The sequence below is a fragment of the Gastrolobium bilobum genome, unplaced genomic scaffold (assembly GCF_033153095.1).
Source record: "Gastrolobium bilobum isolate Gb01-03AN ecotype WA unplaced genomic scaffold, APGP_CSIRO_Gbil_v1 utg889, whole genome shotgun sequence".
Lineage (NCBI taxonomy): Eukaryota > Viridiplantae > Streptophyta > Magnoliopsida > Fabales > Fabaceae > Gastrolobium > Gastrolobium bilobum.
In genome coordinates, this window is record NW_026898706.1 from 568,480 (window position 1) to 593,197 (window position 24,718).

At 34.2% G+C, this 24,718-nt stretch overlaps 2 protein-coding genes across 2 annotated transcripts; both read right to left on the bottom strand.

Moving 5' to 3' along the window:
• Nucleotides 1–1,488: 1,488 nt before the first annotated feature.
• LOC133318511 (sugar transport protein 13-like) lies at nt 1,489–9,316 on the bottom strand. The gene is made up of 5 exons (XM_061520510.1): nt 9,178–9,316; nt 7,823–8,148; nt 5,139–5,263; nt 2,302–2,593; nt 1,489–2,178 (listed from the first exon to the last, which is right to left on the bottom strand). The coding sequence occupies exons 1-5, from the start codon at nt 9,314–9,316 to the stop codon at nt 1,489–1,491; spliced, it is 1,572 nt and encodes a 523-aa protein (XP_061376494.1).
• Nucleotides 9,317–17,042: 7,726 nt separating this feature from the next.
• Nucleotides 17,043–19,090, bottom strand: LOC133318546 (sugar transport protein 13-like). The gene is made up of 5 exons (XM_061520549.1): nt 18,958–19,090; nt 18,564–18,886; nt 18,267–18,391; nt 17,856–18,147; nt 17,043–17,672 (listed from the first exon to the last, which is right to left on the bottom strand). Exons 1-5 carry the CDS (start codon nt 19,088–19,090, stop codon nt 17,043–17,045), a joined length of 1,503 nt encoding a protein of 500 aa, XP_061376533.1.
• Nucleotides 19,091–24,718: the final 5,628 nt, after the last annotated feature.

A 24,718-nucleotide genomic window follows, 5' to 3' on the forward strand; every position in this document is an offset into this window, starting at 1 on the left:
TCCAAATCCATATAAAAGTAAAACTTCAGTTGCTCAGAGAAAACTGAAAAGAAATTTTGAGTATTATTTAGTGACTTAAAGAAGTGAGTGAGACATATTACGATAAAGTAAATATGAGTCAAACTTGGGACCAGTGGCCAAAGTGCCACTGTTGATAAAAAAAAACACTAAAATACCACGCCAACAGTAAATTTTGTCAAAATGTCACGTGGCATATTTCGCTACACTGTGTAGCGAAATATGTGTGCAAATAATTTGCTACACGGTGTAGCGAAATATGCCACGTCAGAACCAAAAATGCTAGCGAAATTCTCCCTGACACGTGACATTTTTGGTTCTGAGCATTCTGACGCGGCATATTTCGCTACACCGTGTAGCAAATTATTTGCACACATATTTCGCTACACAGTGTAGTAAAATATGCCACGTGACATTTTGACAAAATTTACTGTTGGCGTGACATTTTAATATTTTTTTTCCAACAGTGCCACTTTGGCCACTGTTCCCTCAAACTTGCATGCTGGGTCGGACTGATTCAGCTCGTATTTTTATTGAAAGTAAATATTTGATTAAATATTGATTATTGGTATGATAATAATTCCATGATCTTCTATATAATATCCTTACTATTTGTAGAATTGGTAGTCTTGGTTGTGGGTATAGTTGTAAGGTTGTGAGACTTGAAAGGAAAGAATGTTGGGGCAGATCGTATGAGTTTGTGCTGCTACAGAAACTTGTGGGTGCACCGTGATGACCATTGTTGTATTTTTATTTGTAAAAAATAATTGGTGACTGTCATCATAATGGCAACCACCATATATTGTTTCCCTTTGGTGATCACATTGCTTTGCACATGACAGAAGCATTAAGTATATAGCACTCGCTTTATACAACCTCCAATTGAAAGCTACATTATCATTATTTATAAGCATCCAATTCAGGTGGTGAGCAGTTCTCAAATACAAATAAGGTCTTTTTATTGGTTAAACTTGTTTTCCTTTTAACACCCATTATATATATTAGGTGCCTGCCATGTAATACATCATGACTCCTCCTTGCATTCTTGATCACCAAGCTTGCCTCCAGCTTAATGCTGGTTTATTTATTTGTTAGTTTTACAATATTTTCCACTTCAATCTGAAGCTATTGCATCAGAAATGTTATTCTGCATGTGCTATCCCTTGTTTGCAGGAAGAGAAAAAAAAAACTACAAATTAAGGAAACGAACTTGCAAAAACAATTTAAACAAAAGACAAATAATATGCTAGGACTAAGCTCTTACATTATTCTTAAAAAAAAAGAAAAAAAAGAAAAAGAACATAGTATATGTTACATGGCTCGCAAAACAGGATAATTTCCGTGGCATTACAATATTACAGGTATAGGCCACTAACATGGTTAGATGTAATAACCAAATCTAACCATGTACTCCATAGAACCTAAAATGCTTATTTATCAAACCAAACTATTGGCCAGGATTCCTCTAATTTACAGCTGAGAAGCCGGATCAAAGCCTTTATCATTGGCTACTTTCTCATCTTTAACATAATCATCTTCAATAAACCTCTTCCACAACCAATGTTGCTTCCACACTCTCTCTGTCATCTCTTCAATGGGGACATTCTTGGTCTCGGGGACCAGGAAAAGCACGAAGGTGGACATGATCAAGACCCATCCAGAGAAGAAAAAGAAGATGCCAAACTTGAAGTGGCAAAGCATAGAGAGGAAGGCCTGTGCAATGACAAATGTGAAGAGCAAGTTGACACAGACAGTGACACTTTGCCCTGCTGAACGAGTCTCCAATGGGAATGTCTCACTAGGGATTAACCAACCAAGAGGACCCCATGACCATGCAAATGCAGAAACAAAAATGCACACCATAACAACCACCAACGCTGCAAAACCCTTTGAGAGATCCTCAGAATGGTCTTTAACCTTGAATCCTAGTATAACCGCTACCACCATTTGAGAAAAGAACATCTGAACACCAGCTTCCAATAACAGCATTCGACGTCCAAGTTTGTCCACTGAATAGATTGAGACCATAGTTGCGAGGACGTTAACAGCACCAGTAATCACAGCAGAGTAGAGGGAAGCATCATTCTTGAATCCCAATGTGTTGAAAAGAACTGGAGCATAAAACATGATGGCATTGATGCCAGTGAATTGCTGAAAAATCTGTTTTTTTGAACACCCAAATGGAACAATAAGATCAATCAGTAAATTTCAATTGAGCATACTGATTCAACTAGCATTTTGTTTCATGTATGTAAAAAAATGTTAACAGAACATAGCAGTGACCTGGAGGGCAATGGAAATGACAAGTTGGGGTCGGTTCCTGCGTTTGAGGATATTCCTGAAAGGGTGTTTCACTTCATTAGCCACACGACTTGCCTCAACAAGTTCCAAGAATTCAGGTTCAATGTTGTCAGTGCCACGAATCTTTCTCAGAACAGATTTTCCTTCTTCAAAGCGACCACGCTCAATGAGACTGTTTGGGGTGTCCACCACCAATGAAGCTCCCAAGGTAAGGAGCAGTGCTGGGATACCAGCCAAACCCAGAGATACCCTCCAACCCCACCCACCTTTGATTCTGTTCTTGCGGGACACAACATCAACAATGGATGGTCAGCATCAGCAACAATGAACAATAATAGTCCAAGGTAAAATCAAAACAAAATAAATGGCAGAAGATTCAGAATTCATTTTGTCTAAAACATATTGGCAATTATTCTGGGGTAAAGTGTGTGTTATTTTAAAGAATGTAAATTTATGTTATTTTAAGTAAGAGAAAAAGATACATAAATGAGGAGAGAGTGTGGACAAAAAAAATAAAAGGTGCGGGTCTCACCCTTTGTAAGAGTGAAAGGATATAAGTTGTATCATCTAGAATGAAAAACACTTTTCCCATTATTTTGCCTCAAAACCAAGTACCTTGTATTTATTTTATTTTTTTAATCATAGATTACAGGATTTCTTTATAATCCATTGCCAAAATAACATTGATTAATTGTTTTGAAAGCAACATTCTCATGTCCTATTTGATCAATCATTACGGAAGTCACATTTCTGGGCCTGGACAATATGGACCTTTACCCAGATGGGTTGCGATAAGATAAACCAAGAGTTTACTTGGGCTGCTGCGTGAGTTCGTATTTTTCCTTAGTCGTTAGAATTTTTTTCCCTTTAATTTCAGTTACATTTTCATAATTTTATATTTTTAAAATTAATTGACATTATATAAAAAATATTACAAATATTTATTATTATAATTGTTATGGATCTGACAAAGGTCCATATTCTGAAAGGGCTAACGACTAAAGGAAAAATTAAGAAAAGATTCCTTAAATATATGAATCATAGTATGACAGCTATGAATCATGAACTGGAACCCCAATATTTCTAAGAGAGGCCTAGAAATTCACTCATGACAGGTAACCTCTCTATAAATAGAGGGTTAACTCTCTCTCTGCGCGGTCACTGTGCACACATCTCACCATTTGACTGTGTCGTTATTATTATAGTGCACATTGATTCGCTATTCTCTAAGGTATCCGCTATAGGTACCTGAGAAAGGACATCTAGATAGATCCAACATAAACATACCAGTCATCGACTAGACATCTCTATCACCAGGATAAAATAATTGATAACAGGGAAGCCTTCGTTCTATGGCCATAAACAAACACTTGTGTTGGGATGTGTCAAAGAAGTCACAGATTTGGTCATAATTTAGTTGGTTTTCTAGGTCATCAACTTCGATAATTTTGACCAGCACCACCCTCATATTGTTGGGCTATTCCTCCTTCAATGCCCCAGGCCCATTGAGGGATTTAAAAAATCCTAGTTTTCTAGAACTTTCTCTCCTCCCCCATATAAGCATTAGTTGAGAGTTGGAGGAGAGGTTGGCTTGTTAGACGATTTGAGATAATTTTGAGAGCAACTCTAGGGAGAAGCTTGAGTGTTAAACCTTCTTAAGGAAGTTTGAGATAATACTACCATTGTAGATGAGGTTTGAGTGTACTACCATTTGTTGGTGGAGTTTGATATTTTGTAAAATATTATTTACATAGTGGAAGTTTGATTCTAGACTAGTATCCTGTGAGTTTTTACTTCTTTACATTGGAGAAGATTTTTTCACGTAAAAAATTTGCTGTGTTTATTTATCTGTCTCTCCCTATCTCATTTTCCTTTCTGTTTTTGCTGCGTTGGCCAACCTGATGACTCAGGCCAATTTCTGATTGTGCCGAGCTACGAACTCAACATTTAACTTTCATAAAAGCTTCTTAGCCGAGATTGAGGGACTGAGTCCGTCCCAACAGCTATAGTCATTAATTTAATTCTAGTAGTCATGCTTTCACCTGTGCTTGAATAATGCCAACACAGGGGAAACTAGTTAAGCTTCTGCACTGTAGAGGTGGCAATTTGGGTTGAACCCGACGGGTCAACCTGCCAACCCGCCAAAATGAGGCGAGTTGGATTATACTTTTCAACTCACCAATCCACCTCAATCTGCCCTGCTTAGTTGTGGGTCAAAACGGGTTGACGGTGGATCGGGGCGGGTACGCTAGTCAGTTTTTTTCTTTTTTACTAATAAGTAGTTTTTATTTGTCACTAAATTTTTGTGATATGAATTTTTTTTTATCTTAGTACCTCCCTAAAAAAATAAAGAAGAAAAACTTTATTTATTATAAAAGTTATCCATATATTGAGGCAAAAATAAGTTTTTAAAAAATATTTGACTTTATATTAGTATCCATTTAGATTTGAGATTGGTAAAAAATTAAAGAGATTGTGAAATGAAAATAAAAAATATTTTAAAATTAATAAAATAATTTTATTTTATTTTATTTTTTAGACGGGTTGACCCGTCAATCTGCCAACCCACCATAAAATGGGATAGGTTGAGATTTTTAACCCATATCGAAATGTGGGACAAGACAGGCTAACTCATTTTTGTCGAGTTGATGACGAATCGGAACGAGTCGACCCATTTTGCTGCCTCTGCTACACTGGCTGTTATTTGTTCTATATATATGTTAAATTTATTAACACACAGCTCATCTGATTCATTTCCATTTCTAATGAACTAATAAATCAAACAAAAGGATGCAACGAGGAGCGCTCAAGTAACATACTTGTCGGTGCCGTAGTTGACTAGCTCAGCAAAGAGAATGCCAAAGGTGACATTGAGCTGGAACAATATATTCAATGCTCCACGTATTCTTGAAGGTGCGATCTCAGAAAGAAAAACTGGCACGGCCTGTCATTGTCAATTTAAAATATTAGTCAGTTCCAAAAGGTAATTGTTACTAATCTGAACTTGCCTTCTCACATCATTAAAATATTAGTCAAATGGTTAAATCTTTCCATTTAAAATTAAATTAGACCAGAATCAACTTAACTGTATCGTTTGTATTATATTACTTAAGGAGTCAAAGTTAAGGTCCAAGTAATGACTAAAAGATAAGATAGAGATAGAATTCGTGAACCAGAAACAAAATTGAATAAATTATGTTTTATTTGGCACTTTCAAAGTTTGCTGAGACACAATATTCAGCACTTCCGACCTTTATAATCCGCCTAGAAAGAATAAAGAGGAGAAAGAAGAAAAAAGGGAGGGGACCAAGAAATAAATTTTCCGAAGAGATTCTTAATCATGTAATTAAATGAGAGAAAACACGAAGTAATCTCCGTAAGTGCCATTAACTTCAAATAGTAAATGAGAAATTATGTTGAGTTTTATAATTTTTAAGTTACTGAAATCTTATGTTGTAGAGACAAAAAATATGTGAAACACATATGTTAGAAAAAAATTATGTATAGAACCCATGTCAGCACAGAAATCAAAGGGTGTGTAGGAAGATTTCAGTTCTCATATTGAACGAGAATTATAAAACCCAATTATTTTTTCATGTGAGAGGATATAATTTTATCATCTTATAAGATATCAAATTTCGTGCTATTCTTCCAATTGTTTATTTTTTTAATAAATAATGGATCTCATTATTTATTATGTTTATGGCCTATCAAATAGGGTTTTATTAATCTCATGCAACAATAGATAAGCTCCTTTATGCTATAGAGATAATCATGTGTGGGATCCAACCACTTATAGAAAAAGAAAAAGAAAATACGAAAATCGATGTATGTGTAGGAAAGAAAAATACCCTCTACACAATAAGAGTATATTTTCTCTAACAAATATTATTATGTGACATGAAAAGAAAACCCCATAATAAATATGGGAAATGTTTTTTCACGTTGCATGAGATAAATTATCTCATGCAATACATAAAAAAGTGAGTATAACCCAAAAAAAAAAGAGAAAGAAAAAAAGTGGAACTAATCCACTTTGTATCAAACATGAGTGAGAAAATAATATCTCAATAAATATAGCTTAATGCCGGAAAGGTGCGCTGGAGTTGACGAAACTAGCCGGTGATGGAGACTTTGGGTTAGCCTAGGAAACTGTGTAATTGTCACAGAAATATCTTAGTTTAAATTAGAAACTTGCTTTCCACCTGGCGCGTGGTAATTCGTAATACTGTTGCGGGGGCATTCATATGTCTACTAAATGACAATGCTCTCCCTGGATTTTTTATTTATCAAATTATTTATATTTTTTGTCAGGTATGTCGGCCATGCATCTTCTCTCTATATAAAAGATACATACGCCACGCCTAGTAAAAACTACAAAAACCTAATTTTGTATTCAACCGAGGGACACGAGAATCTGTGTCAGCTAATTTTGACTTGTAAAAGAGGGAACACCGATCAAAATATCACTGTTCATCAAATTTTTTTATTTAATTGTCACACGAACAATATTATTTTCCAATCTGCCAGGGAAACAAGTTCCCTACCCAGTGTAGTGAACTCAGTTTACTTACATATCACATTTCTAGTGGATAACAAGTACCAAGTCAAAAAAAAAAGTATGGAGTTTGCTACCTCGTGTAGCGAACTTAGTGTCTACTAAAAATGTGATACGTCAGCAAACCGAGTTCGCTACATCGGGTAACGAACTTATTTCGTGACAGATTAAAAAATAACACTGTTCAGGTGACATTTAACTAAAAAACTCGGTGAAAAGTAACATTTTACTTACTGTTACTAAAACAGGTAACAACCATACATCAAATTGGTAAAAGTATACAAGAGAGTGTCCAATTAATTAGAATATGCTTTTAAACTCCATAGAAAACAAAACCTTGATTCTGTTCAGCAAATTATGAAAGGACATTTGTTGGACAAATACGAATAATCCTAAACGTGACCTAAAATATCTTATCATATACGTGTCAATCACATATAGAACAGTCAATGAAAAAGGACAACAGTGGCATTTTAATTACTTCCAATAATTATCCTATATATTTATTTTCTCTTTTATTAAAGCAAAAAATAATATTAAAAAGAAATACAATAATAAAATCACACGTACGCTAATCAATGCATATATAAAATAATAAATACTATAAGTTAATTATCACCATATGTGTTTAATTAAAAAAATATATATTACCATATGTAATCTCAAACAAGTTACTTATCGATGCTATATACTAGTTGAAGTACAAACTTATTTTAAACATATCTTTTGTTTGTATCTTAATTGATCGAATGAATATTATTTTGGTATTGTAAAGAACTTTGGAATACACCACCCCAAAAGTTAATTCAAAGTGTGGGAGTGCTCAAGGCCTTATAAACTCCACATTAGTTGCACATATAACCAATGTGGGACTATATATCTCAACCGGTATGATTGAGAATGTTATAATGTAGTGGGAAAAAGAAGAAAAAAAAAAAGCCTAACCTGGTTTGCAAAACCAACACCACAACCAAGTAAGATCCTGCCAATGATGAGCATGGCAAGGTTTTGAGCAGCAGCATTAAAGGTAACTCCACCGATGAAGAATAAGCCTGCTATTAACATGGTGAGTCTTCTACCCAACCTTCGAGTGGTATACGACGCGAAGAAGGTTGCCGTTAAACCCGCAAGGTACAGAGACGACGTGAACAGCTGCAGCCCTTCATTGTCGTATTTGCAGTAGTTGCTGTTTACACCTTCCTCTTCCACTGTCTTTCTAAACACTTCTGGAAAGAACTTCTTCAAGAATTGTGGCATGGATGTCACACCACCTGATTCAAACCCACATCCCCCGTCAATAAAAATAAAATAATAATAACTTGATAATCATTTTTACTATTAATATTGAATGAAAATCTAATAAATAATATTGAATGGAAGCCATTACTTTAATTTAAATTAAATAAAAATAAACTACTTATAGGGTTTATTATTTTTCATGTTATACACGATTAATTTATTTCCTATTACACACGTAAAAGTGTATGGAGCTAGTATATATTTTTTTCTCTTTCTTATTCTACCATTAACTTTTATATGTGTGTAGGAAATAAATTTTTCTCATACAATATAAAAAACATTAAACTCATACTTATAAGAAAAATATTGTAAATATAACCTAATTAAAAAAAAAAAAGCCATGGATTTAACTAATGCTACAACACTTCTATTTCATCACGACAAGAGTCTCATTAAGTTGACTACTAAAGTAAAAGTGCATACGAACATATGAGTGGTAAGGTAAATAATGGTTTTGAAAATAAATTCACACACACATCACGTCCTCCCAACCAACCACGTCATAATTCGTAAATTTTTTCGAATATCTTCTCGTGAAAACTAGCATTTTACTTGATGATAAATTGGTTACGTATGAAGTGATCCAAAGGACAAAAAAGAAACTAAAAGGACATAGACATGGTGGCCTACTAGCAGAAAAGGGAACATGCTAGCAGATTATGTGGTTCTTAACTTATCACGATCGCTGTAAAAAGGTGTGAACGCAAATGGAAGACTATTATTTCAGAAAAATAGATTATATATGAAGATTTCATCATCCATACATAAAAGCAAATAAAAGATTAAAATATTTGAGAATATAAAACTCGTCTTGAGTTTTTTTTTTTACTCTTTTTTTTTCATTAAATGGATAAAAATATTCGGCCTCTATTTATACATCAAATGCTACGAGAAAATCAATTAAAGATCGAAAGCTTTTTGTTCTAGCTAGATCATCCTTGTCTTCAAGAAAACATGCAAAGATTTCATCTTGTTATGTATATGAAAGAAGAAACCATTACCTGAAACGCCGACGTCATATCCAAACATAAGGCCTCCGGTGGCAGCCATTATGCATGAAATGATGACGATCGGAGTTATTTTTGCTTCAAAATCTTTCCCGCCGCTGCCGCCGGTGGTGGTAAAGCCTCCGCCAGCCATGGTTATTTCCGATCAAGGGAGCTAGTCTTTACTTCACTTGTTCAATGCTTTTGTGATCCACACATGCACAGCGCAATCTTGAAAACAGACAAGTTGAAGAGAAAGTGAGAGTGATATTTTCTTTGATTTGATTTTAGTAAATGGTTGGAGCGAGTGAGAGCTTATTTATTTAGGATATGAATTGATTGAAATAAAAAAGAATAACAATATTTACAAAAAAAAAAAGAAAAAAGAATAACAATAGTGTTATTATTGGAATGGTTTGAATTAAATAGAATGGAGAGTTTATTCTATCATAAATTAAATATCTAAATAAAGATATTATTTTAATTTTATTGCATCTCATTCCGTTTTATTTTATGCTATCTCATTTTATTCCATTTCTATTGTCACTATAGTTGTTATGGACTTGACAAAGGTTCATATTCTAGAAGGGTCAATGAAAGACATCACAAAAGGAAGAGAATATTCTATTGATGACAATCTTATCCCAAACAGCTAAGCAGTTGAACTTGGGCATTCAAAATATTCCTAAGGGGCCCAGAAGTACACTCCTATTAGGTAACTCTTCTATAAATAAGGAGTTAAATCAATAAAGTACACACTCTCAAAACCCTTATCTTTTAGCTTATCACTGCGCACACACCTCACGTCTTGACTATGTCGATTATTATTGTGCACAGTGAACTGCCTACCATCATAGGTATCTCATTCATATACCTGAGAGAGGGCACATAGATCCTACATAAAATATACCAGCCACCGGCTGGACATCTCTGTCTTTCAGACAGAACAACAGTTAAAACTTTGCCCTTCTTTTTTTTTTACACTGATCCTAATTATCTCTTTAAGGCGAATCAGAACCCCCGGTATCCCCACGGGTTCGACTCTTTGAGCTGTCTATGGAACTAATCCAGAGTTCGGGTGCGAGTCCAATGATTACAGTACTTACGCCCCTCCCCAGATGGTGTTGGTGAAAACTTTGCACTTGTTATATTTATAATTGTTTTGCAAGGAAAAAAGGAAACGAAATTAGTTTGAATTTTTTTCAAAAATAATACGTATAAGGCCACCAAGGATACTAAATAAATTAAGGTTGTCAATTTATTTATAAGCCTAGTCAAATTGGACATGATGACTCACTGGTGCCACCATGCACGTAACTATCTAGGCAAATTACATGATATCGTCCTGTATAATAAGGTGCTTTTTCAAAAAACTACATTGTACTTTCAATTAAAATAATTATCCATTTTGTATAAAAATTTTTTTTATCCATTTTACACTATAATATTAAATCAATTAAATATATTTATTAACTTTAAAATAAAATTAACTCTATCATCAATCACTGTACCCATAGCTACTTATCCTCCACCATCAACGACCATTTTTCATTGTCCGCTCATCCCCGGTTAAATGAAAAAATAATAATAATTGTCATCAGAAAGATAAAAAGGGTATGATGGTTGAAAGATTCTAGTACACCCTAATGGGCTAGGCTAGATTTGAGTGAAGCCACTCTCTGAAGAACGTGGAGAACAAAATAGCACATTCCTAGCGAGGAAGAACTTACCGTCAATCTTTCTAAGACCAAGAACAGTATCAAAAAACGTGGATCGCAATCTCGAGATTTTCCTACCACCTAGGACAGAGGTTAGTAGCAATCATCCACGGACACGGACACGGGACACAACACGATACGACACGCCGACACGTTAATTTTAAAAAATGTCATATTTGAACACGTTAAGACACGTTTTGATATTAAATAAAATTTTTAATATATAATATAATTTATATTTAATACATATTTAATACATATAATATATATTATATTTAATATATAATATAGTTTTCAGAGAGAACAACAATAGAAACCCTAGAATCTTCAATTGCTTTAAGAATAGAGGGTGAGATTTGGTCGCTACGCTGAAGTAGCAGCTTATCATCATCTCTAAAGAATGTCTTGATTCTCTTGAGACACAAAGAGTTATAGAGAGTACCTGTGAAGGTGTAACGGGTATCTTGGTCATTAAAATTCAGAAAAATATTGTAGCCTTCAAACTGCATCATGAACAGCGCCAGCGGTCACAACTGCAGAATCAGAGAACATGCTTGTCTTTTCCTTGGTGACCTCCTTCTCTTTACTTTCCTCCACCGACAACGAAGAAGAAAGTCTCCGGCGTGAGAGAGGATCGGAGGAGAATAGGGTTCAGACTTTCTGATTTTTATTAAATATTTTGTATTTTTTTATTTGTAATTTTTCTTTTTTACAAAAAAAATGCAAAACGTGTCCCAAAACGTGTTCATTTACGTTGATCGCGTGTGGGATACGGTCAAATTCGCGTGTCCCACTAGTCAACGTGTCCTAAAAAGTCAACTACGTGTCGGACGCGTGTCCGAACGTGTCGGTGTCCCCCTAAAAGGTGTGTCCCTGTTTCACAGGTTAGTAGAGGACATGTCTTCTCACCCTATTTTCATTCGTAATTAAAATGTCCCCCAATAAAAGCCATAAGAAAGACTAAATGTGTTGAGGTGATCCGTCCCATTTCCAAGCTAGATGCCATTTAGAATTTGTATTATTTAAGTTTTTTTCCAGATAGAAGGAGGTAGATTTTAAGTTGAATTATCCATCGATCCATCGCTTTATTAGTTCCAAATTACTCTGTCACCAAAGTTTTATTGCTTAGGAGGGATGAAGTTTGTTATATGATCTACAGAAGTTTGCTATATGATCTACAGCCTCTTTAAGAAGCAAGTTTTGATCGAATATTGGTTTTCTTCTTGCAAAACACTACTTTAGGGTGTGTGTACAAATTATTTACCATTACGGTAGTTAATAATGCACCCCCTCCCTTGACATTCTTTTTTCTTACTTTTTGAAAATAAAAAATAAAAAATGGGGCAATTGCACCACATGGCACAATTTGAGAGTGACGATCTCGAATTGGTTGGCCAATTTCTTTTTATTAAAAATAATGAAAAAATAATATTACTCTTCTTTCTATAAAAGTCTCATATCCTTATAGTCATTAACTTTAAATAGTAAATAATTAAAATCATTAATTAATATATTATTACAAGTATTAATTATTATATTAATAATTTGATAATTGATGAACCTAATTTTTTTTAAAAAATATATTAATAATTTCCAATCAATATTTATTAATAATTAATCATTGATGAAAATTTTCTGTGAATTCAATAATTAATTACAATTAAGTTTAAAACAAATTATACTTAATGGTTCAAAAAATATTCCTATAATTGTTTTATAATTTAAACCCAAATAAATATTTATTAAATCTTGGATTTTTACTCTCTCTTTTTACCCGTTAGTCATTCCTTTTTACTCATTATGGTTGAGTTGTTAGTCTTGGAAAATAAATTTGCAATTAAAAAAATATATTACCATACTTATTATTTACTAATATTTTATCTAACTAATACAGCTAGTTATACACACAGGTGCGTAACTGCGACATGACAAATTTATGTATGTGCAACTCAAGGGAGCTTGCCCCGAGAGATAATCATGATTGTTTGTGGCACTTATCAACTAATATGTGTAATGTGAAATATCCATCCAAAATTAAGTAATAGTAATCTCATATATATATATATATATATATATATATATAGGGCAGGATATTCTGACACCGATGTAAGAGTTAGAAGTCTTACACTCAATCTTAATCATTGATTCACTTGTATCCAATGGCTAACATTACTAAAAAATTAGAACCCTTAGATATAAGTGAGATAAACGGACAAGATTGAGAATGTAACTTACACTGGTGTAAAATGATCATACTATATATATATATATATAAATTCAATCTTGATCATTGATCCACTTGTATCCAATGACTCATATTACTAAAAAATTAGAGCCCTTAGATATAAGTGAGATCAATGGCCAAGATTGAGAGTGTAACTTAAACTGGTGTAATATATATATATATATATATATATATATATATATATATATATATATATATCATAAAACTATTTCTGTAGTTACTGCAAATAAGTTATCTGCATTTACTCTCAAAACGACATCGTTTTGAGATTAAAATATTAAAAAATTATAATTATAAAGACTAGAATAATCCTGAAATAAAATAAAATAACAAAAATATCATGATTTCTGCCCAAAGTGATGTCGTATTGGGCTTACTGCAGATAACTTATCTGCAGTGTCTGCAGAAAAAGCGAACCCAATATATATATATATATATGGAGAGAGATCATTTGACTCAAGAGTAAGACTTATAAGTCTTACTCTCCATCCTAACTGTTGATTTTCGTCCATCCAACGGTTATAATTTAGGAAGTTATATTAATTAATTAATTATTAATTATACTATTAATGACAACCGTTGATTTCCGTCCATCAACGGCTGAGATTTGGAGTAAGACTTAAAAGTCTTACTCTGGAGTCAAAAGAACCCTCCCCTATATATATATATATATATATATATATATATATATATATATATATATATATATATATATATATATATATATTAGGAGCATGTTATATTTACAAACTTTTTTGGTTACAAACTACACTAAGTACGACCGGTCATACTTTAATCATGCAGTGTACAACCGATCGTACTAGTGTAATTTGCAAAAAAAAGTTTGTAAACGGATCATATCTCTATATATTATATGGAAAAAATATTTCCCCGACAATTTGAAATAAGTTTATCTCCAACCACCCTAAAACCACATCACTTTGTTTATTTATTTCTTTATATTAATTGATTCATCTTTGAATGATTATGATTCTCTTTTTCTCTCCCTTCCTTTATCACCAATGATCCATCTTTGTACGGTTATGATTTAGTAGCAGGAGATAAAGTTATCTCAAGTAGCTTAAGAAACGATAAGCTCTATATGGGAAAATATTTTCTCATGTTGTATGAGAATTCAATTCTCATGTTATGACCCTTCGATTTGCGTGCAAAGCTTTTCTTTTCTTTTTCTTTTTTAATAAATATGGGACCCACCACTAGTTGAGTCACAACATGAGAATTGAATTCTCATGCAACATGAAAAAATCAAACCCCTATATATATATATAACTAAGGGTAAATAACTTCTCCTTTTAAAGGTGATGTTTTTTTGTTGCAGCACTCATATCTCACAAACATTGAAATGTGTGATAATTTTTTTGTTTTGTTTTTTTCAAAACAACCCATGGATCCCACCAAAAATCTCTTTCAGTTGAAAAAAACAACTTCTCCCGTGAAAAGAGAAGTTGTTTACCCTATAACTAATAGTACTCTCTATACATACACGTATTAACCAATTGTGGTCTGTTTGTCAACAGCTATAGAATGTGGAAATGATACAATATACAATTCACTATTAGGAACTTATAACTGAAATGGTAATAACAAATCATCGGCTTTCGCAACGTGCACGTAATTATGAGCATGAGATTTTTTTTCCTATTCTTATGTGGGGCGGAAACAACACAGTGCCTAAATTCAGGAAAAAATTTCTTGCAGACCTCACTATTGCAAGTTTCTGTAGTCTGCAGAGCATTGGGAATTCAACCTTGGCACACCCAGTGCTAAGGAACGAGGAGCACATTTTCAGGGAATAAGTATTTTTTTTTCAAAATGAAAAAAAAACATGAAAAGGCAATAATCATAGAAGTAAAAATAATATAAATATGTTATTTTTTCATATTTAATAAAAGAGATATGGAGTGGTTTACCAAAAAATCCGAGTATTCGGTATATCTATAATAATAAATATATTTTCTGAAATGAGAAGCAAAATAAAGATGACCCACTAGGATTTAAAAAAAAATGTGATGTAAACTAGATATTTGTTTTTCCGAATGAATTCAAGTTAAAGGGGAACAGTGACCATAACGCCATTGTTTGAAAAAATATTTGTCAAACTATCATGTGAATAGTAAATTTTTTCAAAGTGTCACGCGTACAAGTTTGCTATAACATGCAGTAAACTTTATTTACAGATGTGGCACCTAGTTCGCTATTACCAATAACGAACTAGATGGTCAAAAGCCAGTCTACTCTAAGCAAAAGCAGAAAACAGTCATCCTCTCCCTAGTTCGCTACCTTACACAACGAACTAATGCATAGTCAACTTTTTAATCTTTTTCTCTCTCTGCCAAGTTGTGTTCAGTTCTCTTCTTGAAAATTTTATAAGTTTCTCGCTTGAAACATTGATTGCACATTGAACAAATTCAAAAAATAATAAAGTAATTATTAACCACCAAAACTATTTCTCTTACTTTCTAAGCTCTATTACCATGAGCTCAACAACTCCATAAACAAAAGAAACAAAAAATGCAATCGTAGGAACGAACTACAGACAGAGTTCAATCAATTAAACCTAATTAACAAAATAGAAACGAAGAAACAGAAAAACCTTAAGGCAGAGAAATAGTTCTTAGCCAAGGAAAGAAGGATTCTCACCGCAAAATAAATATACATAACAAACCAACCCCGGAAAAAAAAATATAGAAAGGTGAAACCTACAAACCACTAGTCAATACCCTGCATCATAAATAAACTTACATTGCAATCATAGATGAGCAATAAATGGGCATCCACGAAAATGGAGAAAGTCAATAACTTTAAACTAGTTTAAGCCATTAAAACAATAAAAAACTGGCAATAGAAGAATAAGAAGTAAGTAAAAAGAGAAATAAGAAATGAAAAGTGATACATTTGTGGGAAGGGGAAGGAACCCCATATCCAATGGTGGAAGAGTCGATGTTTTACAACTAAAATTTTCAAAGAAGAGATCTGAGCACAACTTGGCAGAGAGAGTAAGAGAAAGAGAAAAAAATGGATTGTGCACTAGTTCTAGTTCGTTGTGTAAGGTAGCGAACTAGGTAGAGGATGACACGTGTCTTGTTTTTGTTCAGAGCAGTCTGACTTTTGACCAACTAGTTCTCTATTGGTAGTAGCGAACTAGGTTCCACATCTGCAAACAAAGTTCGCTACTTGCTGTAGCAAATTTATACGCGTGACACTTTAGAAAATTTTAATGTTCATGTGACAGTTGGACAATTTTTGTTCCAAACAGTAGCATTATGGTCAGTGTTCCAGTTAAAGGAGTATTGCTTTATCAAATTTCGTTTGCCACATTTACTGCATCCTCTTGTTGCAACATTTATCATTAACTTGTACCAATACAAGCTCAATAATTATTAACATAAAAGAACAGGCAATTAATCTTTTGAGTCTAATTGATTATTTGAAATATTTGTTTGCAAGTAATTTTTATAGAAATTTATTATACCTTGGTATTCATTTTCAAATTTTTTTTTCTTTACACGATTTATTACTAGAAATTTATAGGATTTTTCTAAGCCCAAACTTGGTTTGATAACATCATCATCATAATAATAAAAATAGTAACATTTGAATATTAAAAAAAATACACTAATCAATATTATGCAAAAAAATCCAGATAGTAAAACACTAAAAAGTTACATTCTAACAGACTTTCTTTTTTATTTTTCTATCCTAAACATATAAAGTTTAAAGATGTGGGAATACTATTTTTGGATGAAAGATGTAAATTACATACACAAAGATTAAAAAAGAAAGAGAGAGCTCTCTTCGTATGGTTCACTAGACCTTTTATTTGATACGGGATATGTGTGCCTACCCAGTACGATATATTCAAGGTAATGTAATTCCACATGCATATGGCCTCGAATTTAATCTTCCATATAACTCTTCCAAAACCAATGTCGTCTCCAAACTTTCTCAGTCATCTCTTCAATGGGGATATTCTTTGTCTCTGGAATTAGGAACACTGTGAATAATGTCATAACAAGCACCCAAGCCGAGAAAAATAAGAAGATCCCGAACTTGAGGTGGCACATCATGGACAAGAAAGCTTGTGCAATAATAAAGGTGAAGAGCATATTAGTGAACACAGCCACACTTTGCCCAGCTGACCTAGCCTCTAGCGGAAATGTTTCACTAGGAATCAGCCACCCAAGTGGTCCCCAAGACCATGCAAAAGATGACACGAATGTGCAAACCATGACCACCACCAACATGGCAATTCCCTTACTCAAGCTATCTGAGTAGTCTTGTACCTTTAACCCAAGTATTATTCCAATCACCATTTGAGACACAAACATTTGAACACAAGCTTCCAACAGTAGCACTTTTCTCCCAGCTTTGTCTACTAAGAACACCGAAACCAAGGTGGAGAGGACATTCACAGCTCCTGTGATCACAGCTGAGTACAGTGAAGCATCATGCTGAAATCCCAATGTGTTGAACAACACCGGAGCATAGAACATGATCGCATTTATACCAGTCATTTGTTGGAAGACCTATACCAATAGAAAATTCAAAATAAAAAATTATGCAAAACACCAATCAACAAATTTGTACGATGCTACTAGATACAATTAATAATTGCCTTGATGTCCATTCATCACATAACGATTTAAGCTTAAAAGTGGAAATATTTCTTGTTTTATGATAAATGACAAGTATGAAAAATAAGTAGCGACCTGCAAAAGGATAGCAATGATCAAAGGAGGGCGGTTGTGGCGCTTGAGGAGGTTGGAGAAGGGGTTCTTGACCTCTTTAGCCACTTTACTGGCTTTAACGATATCTTGAAATTCAGGGTCAACATTTTCCACACCACGAATCTTCTTTAACACGGCCTTTCCTTCATCCTCAAAACCCCTCTCAATAAGACTATTGGGAGTGTCATTAACTATGAGGGCCCCCACGGTGAGCATCAGAGCTGGAATGCCTGCCAATGCCACTGATATCCTCCAACCATATCCACCTTCAATCCTATTCCCCAACTTACACAATTAGAGTCCAATACAAAAATTTCAATTAATCAAAATAAAATCATGTAGTCTTTGTGCCTATCAAATTTCTATTAATTATATAAGGATTATTAAACTTACTTTGCAGTAAACCAGTTGACAATGTTTGCTATGAGAATTCCAATGGTTATGTTAAGCTGGAACATGATATTAAGTGCTCCACGAATTCTTGTGGGTGCAATCTCAGAAAGAAACACTGGCACAGCCTGTTGTGAAAATTATAATTGATCAAGAATCAGCAGCATTAAAGGAGAAAGATGATGTATGAAAAAAATTAAAACAAAAAATAGAATTTAAAAGTAGAGTGAAATTTGGAATATATATATATATATATATATATATATATATATATATATATATATATATATATGTAATGACCTGATTTGCGAAACCAACACCGCAGCCAAGTATGATCCTGCCTATAATGAGGAGGACAAGGGTATTTGCCACCGCATTTAAGACAGTTCCAATAATGAAGAAAACCCCAGAAATCAACATAGTTTGCTTGCGGCCTAGTTTTCTGGTGACTCCAGAGGCAAATAAGGTTGCAACCAAAGCTGCAAGGTAGAGTGAGGATGTGAACAATTGAAGGTTTTGATTGTCATATTTGCAGTAGTTACTATCAATCCCATGCTCCTGTGTCCTTCTGTATACGTCTGGGAAAAACTTTTGCAGAAAGCTAGGCATTGATGTGACACCGCCTGCAATTCACAATTTTCACCCATTAAATATGATTTAATTTAATATCGAATGTTATTAAGTTTGTAAGTACCTGAAATTCCAATGTCATAACCAAACATAAGACCACCGGTGGCTGCCATTATGCAAGATATAATGACAGTAAATGTGATCTTCGCCTCAAATTCGGTGTTCCCTCCGGCTGATGCAAATCCTCCTCCCGCCATGATAGCTACCTAAATGTCTTAGCCAATTTACAATGATTGTCTTTTTGTATATATGAATGTAGCTAGGTATGTTTTTCTACCTTGAAGCCTTCTTTGACCTATGGCCTGTCTGTTTTTGCGGGGAGTAGTTAAAGACTTTAAGGGAGAGGAGACTAAGTAGAAATAAGAATTGTAAGATCCAAAGATGAAGTTTTTATAGCCATACGTAAGCAATATATAGGGGCTACAAATATGCCACAAGAGACAAGGGAATGAAGTTGATAAGAGTGGACATTGATGTCTTCATATCCGTTTGGGTGGGGTAAGAAATCCCACCGGTTATATCTAATTATATACAGGCCTTTGGTTTCGTCATGTAATACGGTCAAAAAAATTTTTCCTACAAAATAACGACAAGTTAAATAACAATAAAAGAAATGAAAAGCAGTAATACTGTGTTCGATGACTTTTTCTTGTCGACAGTGGTTGCATGACACCAATTTTTTACTTACAACATGATTCTTATTTATCTCTTATATATATATATATATATATATATATATATATATATATATATATATATATATATATATATATATATGGAAAAATGTTTCTGCAGTTAATGCAGATAAGTTATCTGCATTTATTCTCAAAACGACGTCGTTTTAATATTGAAATCTTAAAAAATTATAAATATAAAGACTATTATAACCTTAAAATAAATTAAAATTACAAAAAAACCACGATTTCCGTCCAAAACGACGTCGTATTGGGCTTACTGCAGATAACTTATCTGCAGTAACTGCAGAAAAAACGAACCCACACACACACACACATATATATATAAGGGAAAGATAAGGTTTCTTTAAGTTATCTAATTATAGAGAATACTAGGGGTGTGCATGACAACTTTCCTGGAATCAATTTTTTTTTTAATTTCTATTCTTGGGAACAGAAATGGATAGGAAACTCGTTTGGTAAAACCGGTTTAATTTTGTGCTGGGGAACAGAAAAAAAAAACAAAAAATTTCTATTTTTTTGTTCCCGGGCACAAAATGAGAAACACTTATCTCTTAATCACTCTCCACCTCTACCATCATCACCAACACTACCATAATCCCGACATGACTGCCGCCACCATCGTCGTCGCCGCTATCGTACCTAGAGTGCAGTCGTCACCACCCCTCACCACCACGATGTCACCGCCACCATTACCACCACCTCCACTCATCACCACCACCACAACTACCATCGCCGCCGCCACCGCCATCAACCACCACCACCATCGCAACCACTGCCGTCACCACTACCATCGCCATCACACGCGGCCACCACTACCATCACCACCACTGTCACCAACCACCACTTGCCGCAGCCACTACCGTCACCACCGCCTCCAACCACCACCACCATCGTCACAGCCATTACCGTCACCATCGTCACCATTACACCACCCCCACCACCGCCATCGCCACCACTGCCACCACCACCACCGCAACAGCCACTGCCACCACCACCACCACGATGCCTTCACAACCACCACCACCACCATCATGTCATTGCTACCATTGGTTTCGTCACCAACCACCATACCCACCACCATTGTCGCAGCCACTGTCGTCACCTCCACCACCACCATCCCCACCACTACTGCCGCTGCCGCCACCATTACCACCGCCACTGTCGTAACAACCACCACCTCTATCTTCACCACATCACGGCCACCACCACTTTCGTATCGCTGCCGCCACCACCACCATAACCACACCATATGGAAAGAAAAGTGATGATCCGAAATTTTTTTATATTTAATAGGAATTGTTTTTTATTATATTTTTTGTTGTGTTATCAAACACAATTCTCATTATCGGAATAAAAATAGAACACGTTATCAAACATATTTTTTTTCTCAGAAATTGTTCCAAGGCACAGAAATAGAAAATAATTATTTCTTTTCAGAAATAGTACTAGGGAATAAAATAGTTGTCATGCACACTCTAATTGCACGGGAAATGCGAGCAGACGTTAATCCTCTCTGCTCTGGTTAATATTGTTATTATTATTATCCTCTCTATTTTTAATTCCAATCTTTTTTTTTTCACTCGAGGAAGGAAGATAGCTTCGATTGACAGATCAGTACAGGTTTGATACGTTTTACATTTTCAGTTTTTAAAAGATTAAGCGGATAAGGGGAAGAGATTACTGTTTCATTTTTTCTAAAAGATAATTTTATTTCTACACACATAAAGGTGTTTGAGATTCATAATTTCTTTTCTCTCTTTCCTCTTTGCATAGTCGCACACACTTTTATATGTGTGTAAGAGATAAAATTTATCTCTTACAACATGAGAAATATTAATCCTAAAAAATAATGTATATTTACAAACACATCATTTTATGATATACAATTTTCATTATCTCATTATAATATAGTTAATTATTTTCTACACCTATAATTCCATTTTTTTTATTTACAATATAAGAAAAGTAAGAAAGAAAAATGATATTTGATTTCCTTGCGACAATAGCCAAAGACTAAAAGGTAATGGGAAGATTTCACTGCTATATAAGGCGGTGTGGCTTCTCCTCGTAATTAGAGTTTCTGTCTAATCTGTCCAGCTAACAATTTAGTTTCGTTGTATTTTAAAGTAACCGTTAAGAACCAATTTTTTAATCTAAAAGTTTAAATTATTGCATAAAATTATATTAATTATTTTATATATCTCAAACATGTCTCCTTACACGAGATTTATTGAACTTGAAGTCTTCATGGTGATCTAGCGAAGGAAGTTTAAATGGAGCAACCTCTTGTGTTTGTTGCTCAGGGGGTCAACTCTTGTTTGTCGTATCCTCAGGTCTCTATATCCTCTCAAGCAATCTCCACGAGTTTGGTTTTGCAGATTTAGCAATGTAGTTCAATAGTTTGGTATGACTCAGAGTGAGGTTGATCATTATCTCTTTTATCGTCATTCCGCTTCCGAGTCTATCTACTTGGTAGTGTATGTTGATGATATTGTCATCACATGTAGTGATAATCATTGGATTACTTCGTTGAAGCAACATTTATGTCATCATTTTTTGACCAAGGATCTTGGAAAACTTTGATATTTCTTGGAAATTGAGGTGGCCCAATCTAAAGATGGAATTGTGATATATCAGAAGAAATATGCTCTGGATATTCTTGAAGAGACTGCTTTGTTAAATTCTAAGTCTGTTGATATCCCTATGGATCCAAATGTCAAGCTTCTACCGAATCAGATGGAGCCCTTTTAAAATCCTGAAAAATATAGAATATTGGTTGAAAAATTGAATTATCTCATAGTCACTCAGTCTGATATTTCATTTGTTGTTAGTGTGGTAAGTCAGTTTCTTAATTCTCCATGTAAAAAACCAATTCAACCCAAAAGTTTAAGCTGTTGTATGATGTTACATTAATGATTTTATATATCTCTAATACTAACAATATTTTAATAAAAGTAGGATTGGATCATGATAATGATTACGGTACAAAATGCTCACAAATTTCCATAATAATTACCATATTAAGGGCACACAAAAAAGATTATTATATAAAGTGAGAATAATTTTTTGAGTAAATAAGACTACTATAATGATTATTGTTACGATTATGGAAAACATATCGATCGTATAAATAATAAAGTGATAAGTAGAGTTATTGTTTCCACGATGATTGATCCATCAAGCAATAATTTATCTATATAATCAAAGTTGGATCAACTATAAAAGTTGTTGGGAACATGATTGAAATATAAAATTCAAAATAAAACTAACAATTAATTAACAAGAATAATAGTCAAGAACCAAGAATCAAGAACAGTGTGAAATCAAGAATGCAAAACATAGCTAGGGAACTGATTTCCCCAATGTCTTCCTAATGAATCTACTAGTTCCTATAACTAACATTCAATTCATGTTATTGACAATTTTTTCATAATTAATTAAACCCCAATCCCGTGGAGATTCAATCATTTACCCTATTCAAAACCCTAATCCCTTAGTGACATCTCCTAGGGCAAACATTAAGAACAAGAATTAAAGGTCATAGATTCACAAGTTTATCCCTAGATCAAACAAAACCCAGCAATTAACCAATCGAAATCCTACACCAACATCCTTATTGTCATGCAAGATTCATGTGTTCATCTATGAGTGATCCGGTCATAAACAAACTAGGAGTGGGAAAACAAATTAATTGCATAACATAGAATTGAATATCAAATTATAGGAAAGGAATAAATAAAACTAGGAATTCATTGGTTTTATCTAACACTAAAATAGATTAATTGTTGCTCCCAACAAGCTCTTGTTTAATGTCACGAGTTTGACGCGACAACTTTGTGGTCATGGTGGCTTGTAGCTAGAGCTCAGTGATAACACCATCCTTTTTCTCATAAATTATGCCTTGCCATAACAGTACTCACATGCATATGGATAAAAAGGAGTGGCCTCAAGAACTCTGAACTTAGTCTTGACATGCTTTCCCTTGCTCTTAGGCTTTTACATCTATATTGTCGGCTTGCAACTCTCATCTGACTGACTATCCTTCTTGCCTTCCTCTTTTACCCTCTTTTCATCAATAAAGAATATCTCTTCTGATTGAACTGTAGGTGGTGGAACTTATTTTTCAAGGACCTTAGGGATACATTTTTCTCCTTCCACCCTTAAGATCAGTTCGCCCTTCAGCACATCAATCAATGCTCCGGAGGTTACTAAAAATAGTCTCCCAAAGATCATGGAAACAGTATTGTCATCCTCTATGTCTAAGATAACAAAGTCCATCGGATTGATGAAATTGTCCACTTAACGAGTATGCCCTTTATGACTCCGTAAGCTTCCTTGGTGGAGCGGTATGCTAGTGGCAGTACCATCCTGGTCTGCTTCACTTTTATGATTCCCAACTTCATCATCATATATAATGGCATGACATTGATGCTGGCGCCAAGATCACATAAGACTCTATCCACAGTTATCGAACTAATTGTACATGGAATACTGAAACTCCCCAGATCCTTTAATTTTGGAGGCAATTCTTCTGCATGATCGTACTGCACCAATCTGTCAATATAGAGGATCCTTCTGTTGTAAGCTTTCACTTCTTGGTTAGGATCTCCTTCAGAAATTTAACGTACGAAGGCATTTGTTCCAAAGCCTTCGCAAATGGAATATTAATGTGCAGCTTCTTGAACATATCTAAAAAATTAGATTGTTGTTGCTTCTGAGCTTGCTGATTCTGAGCTTACTGCTTTAATCTTTGAAGGATACAGAGCTTTAGCATGAGGATTATTCTTAAGTAGCTTCATCATTTCCTCCATGGAAGTTTTCATTACGTTCCTCCTTGAGGTGTTAACTTTCTCATTCAGCTCTCCACCAATAATAATGACATCCTCATCCACTGCTTCTCATGCTTTCTCTTCAGCAGGCTTCTCTTCCTCAGCTTTACTATCACTGCTCAATGCAGTTGCGGGCTTTTTCAGAGGCTGAATTAATATCCCTCTCCTTGTAGTTATAATGTTACGATGCTCCCTTGGATTAACAACTATATCACTCGGAAAGGTTCCTGGAGTCCTTTCAGCTAATTGCCCGAAAAGCTGACAAATTTGATTTTCAGATTCTTTATGGAAGCTTCTT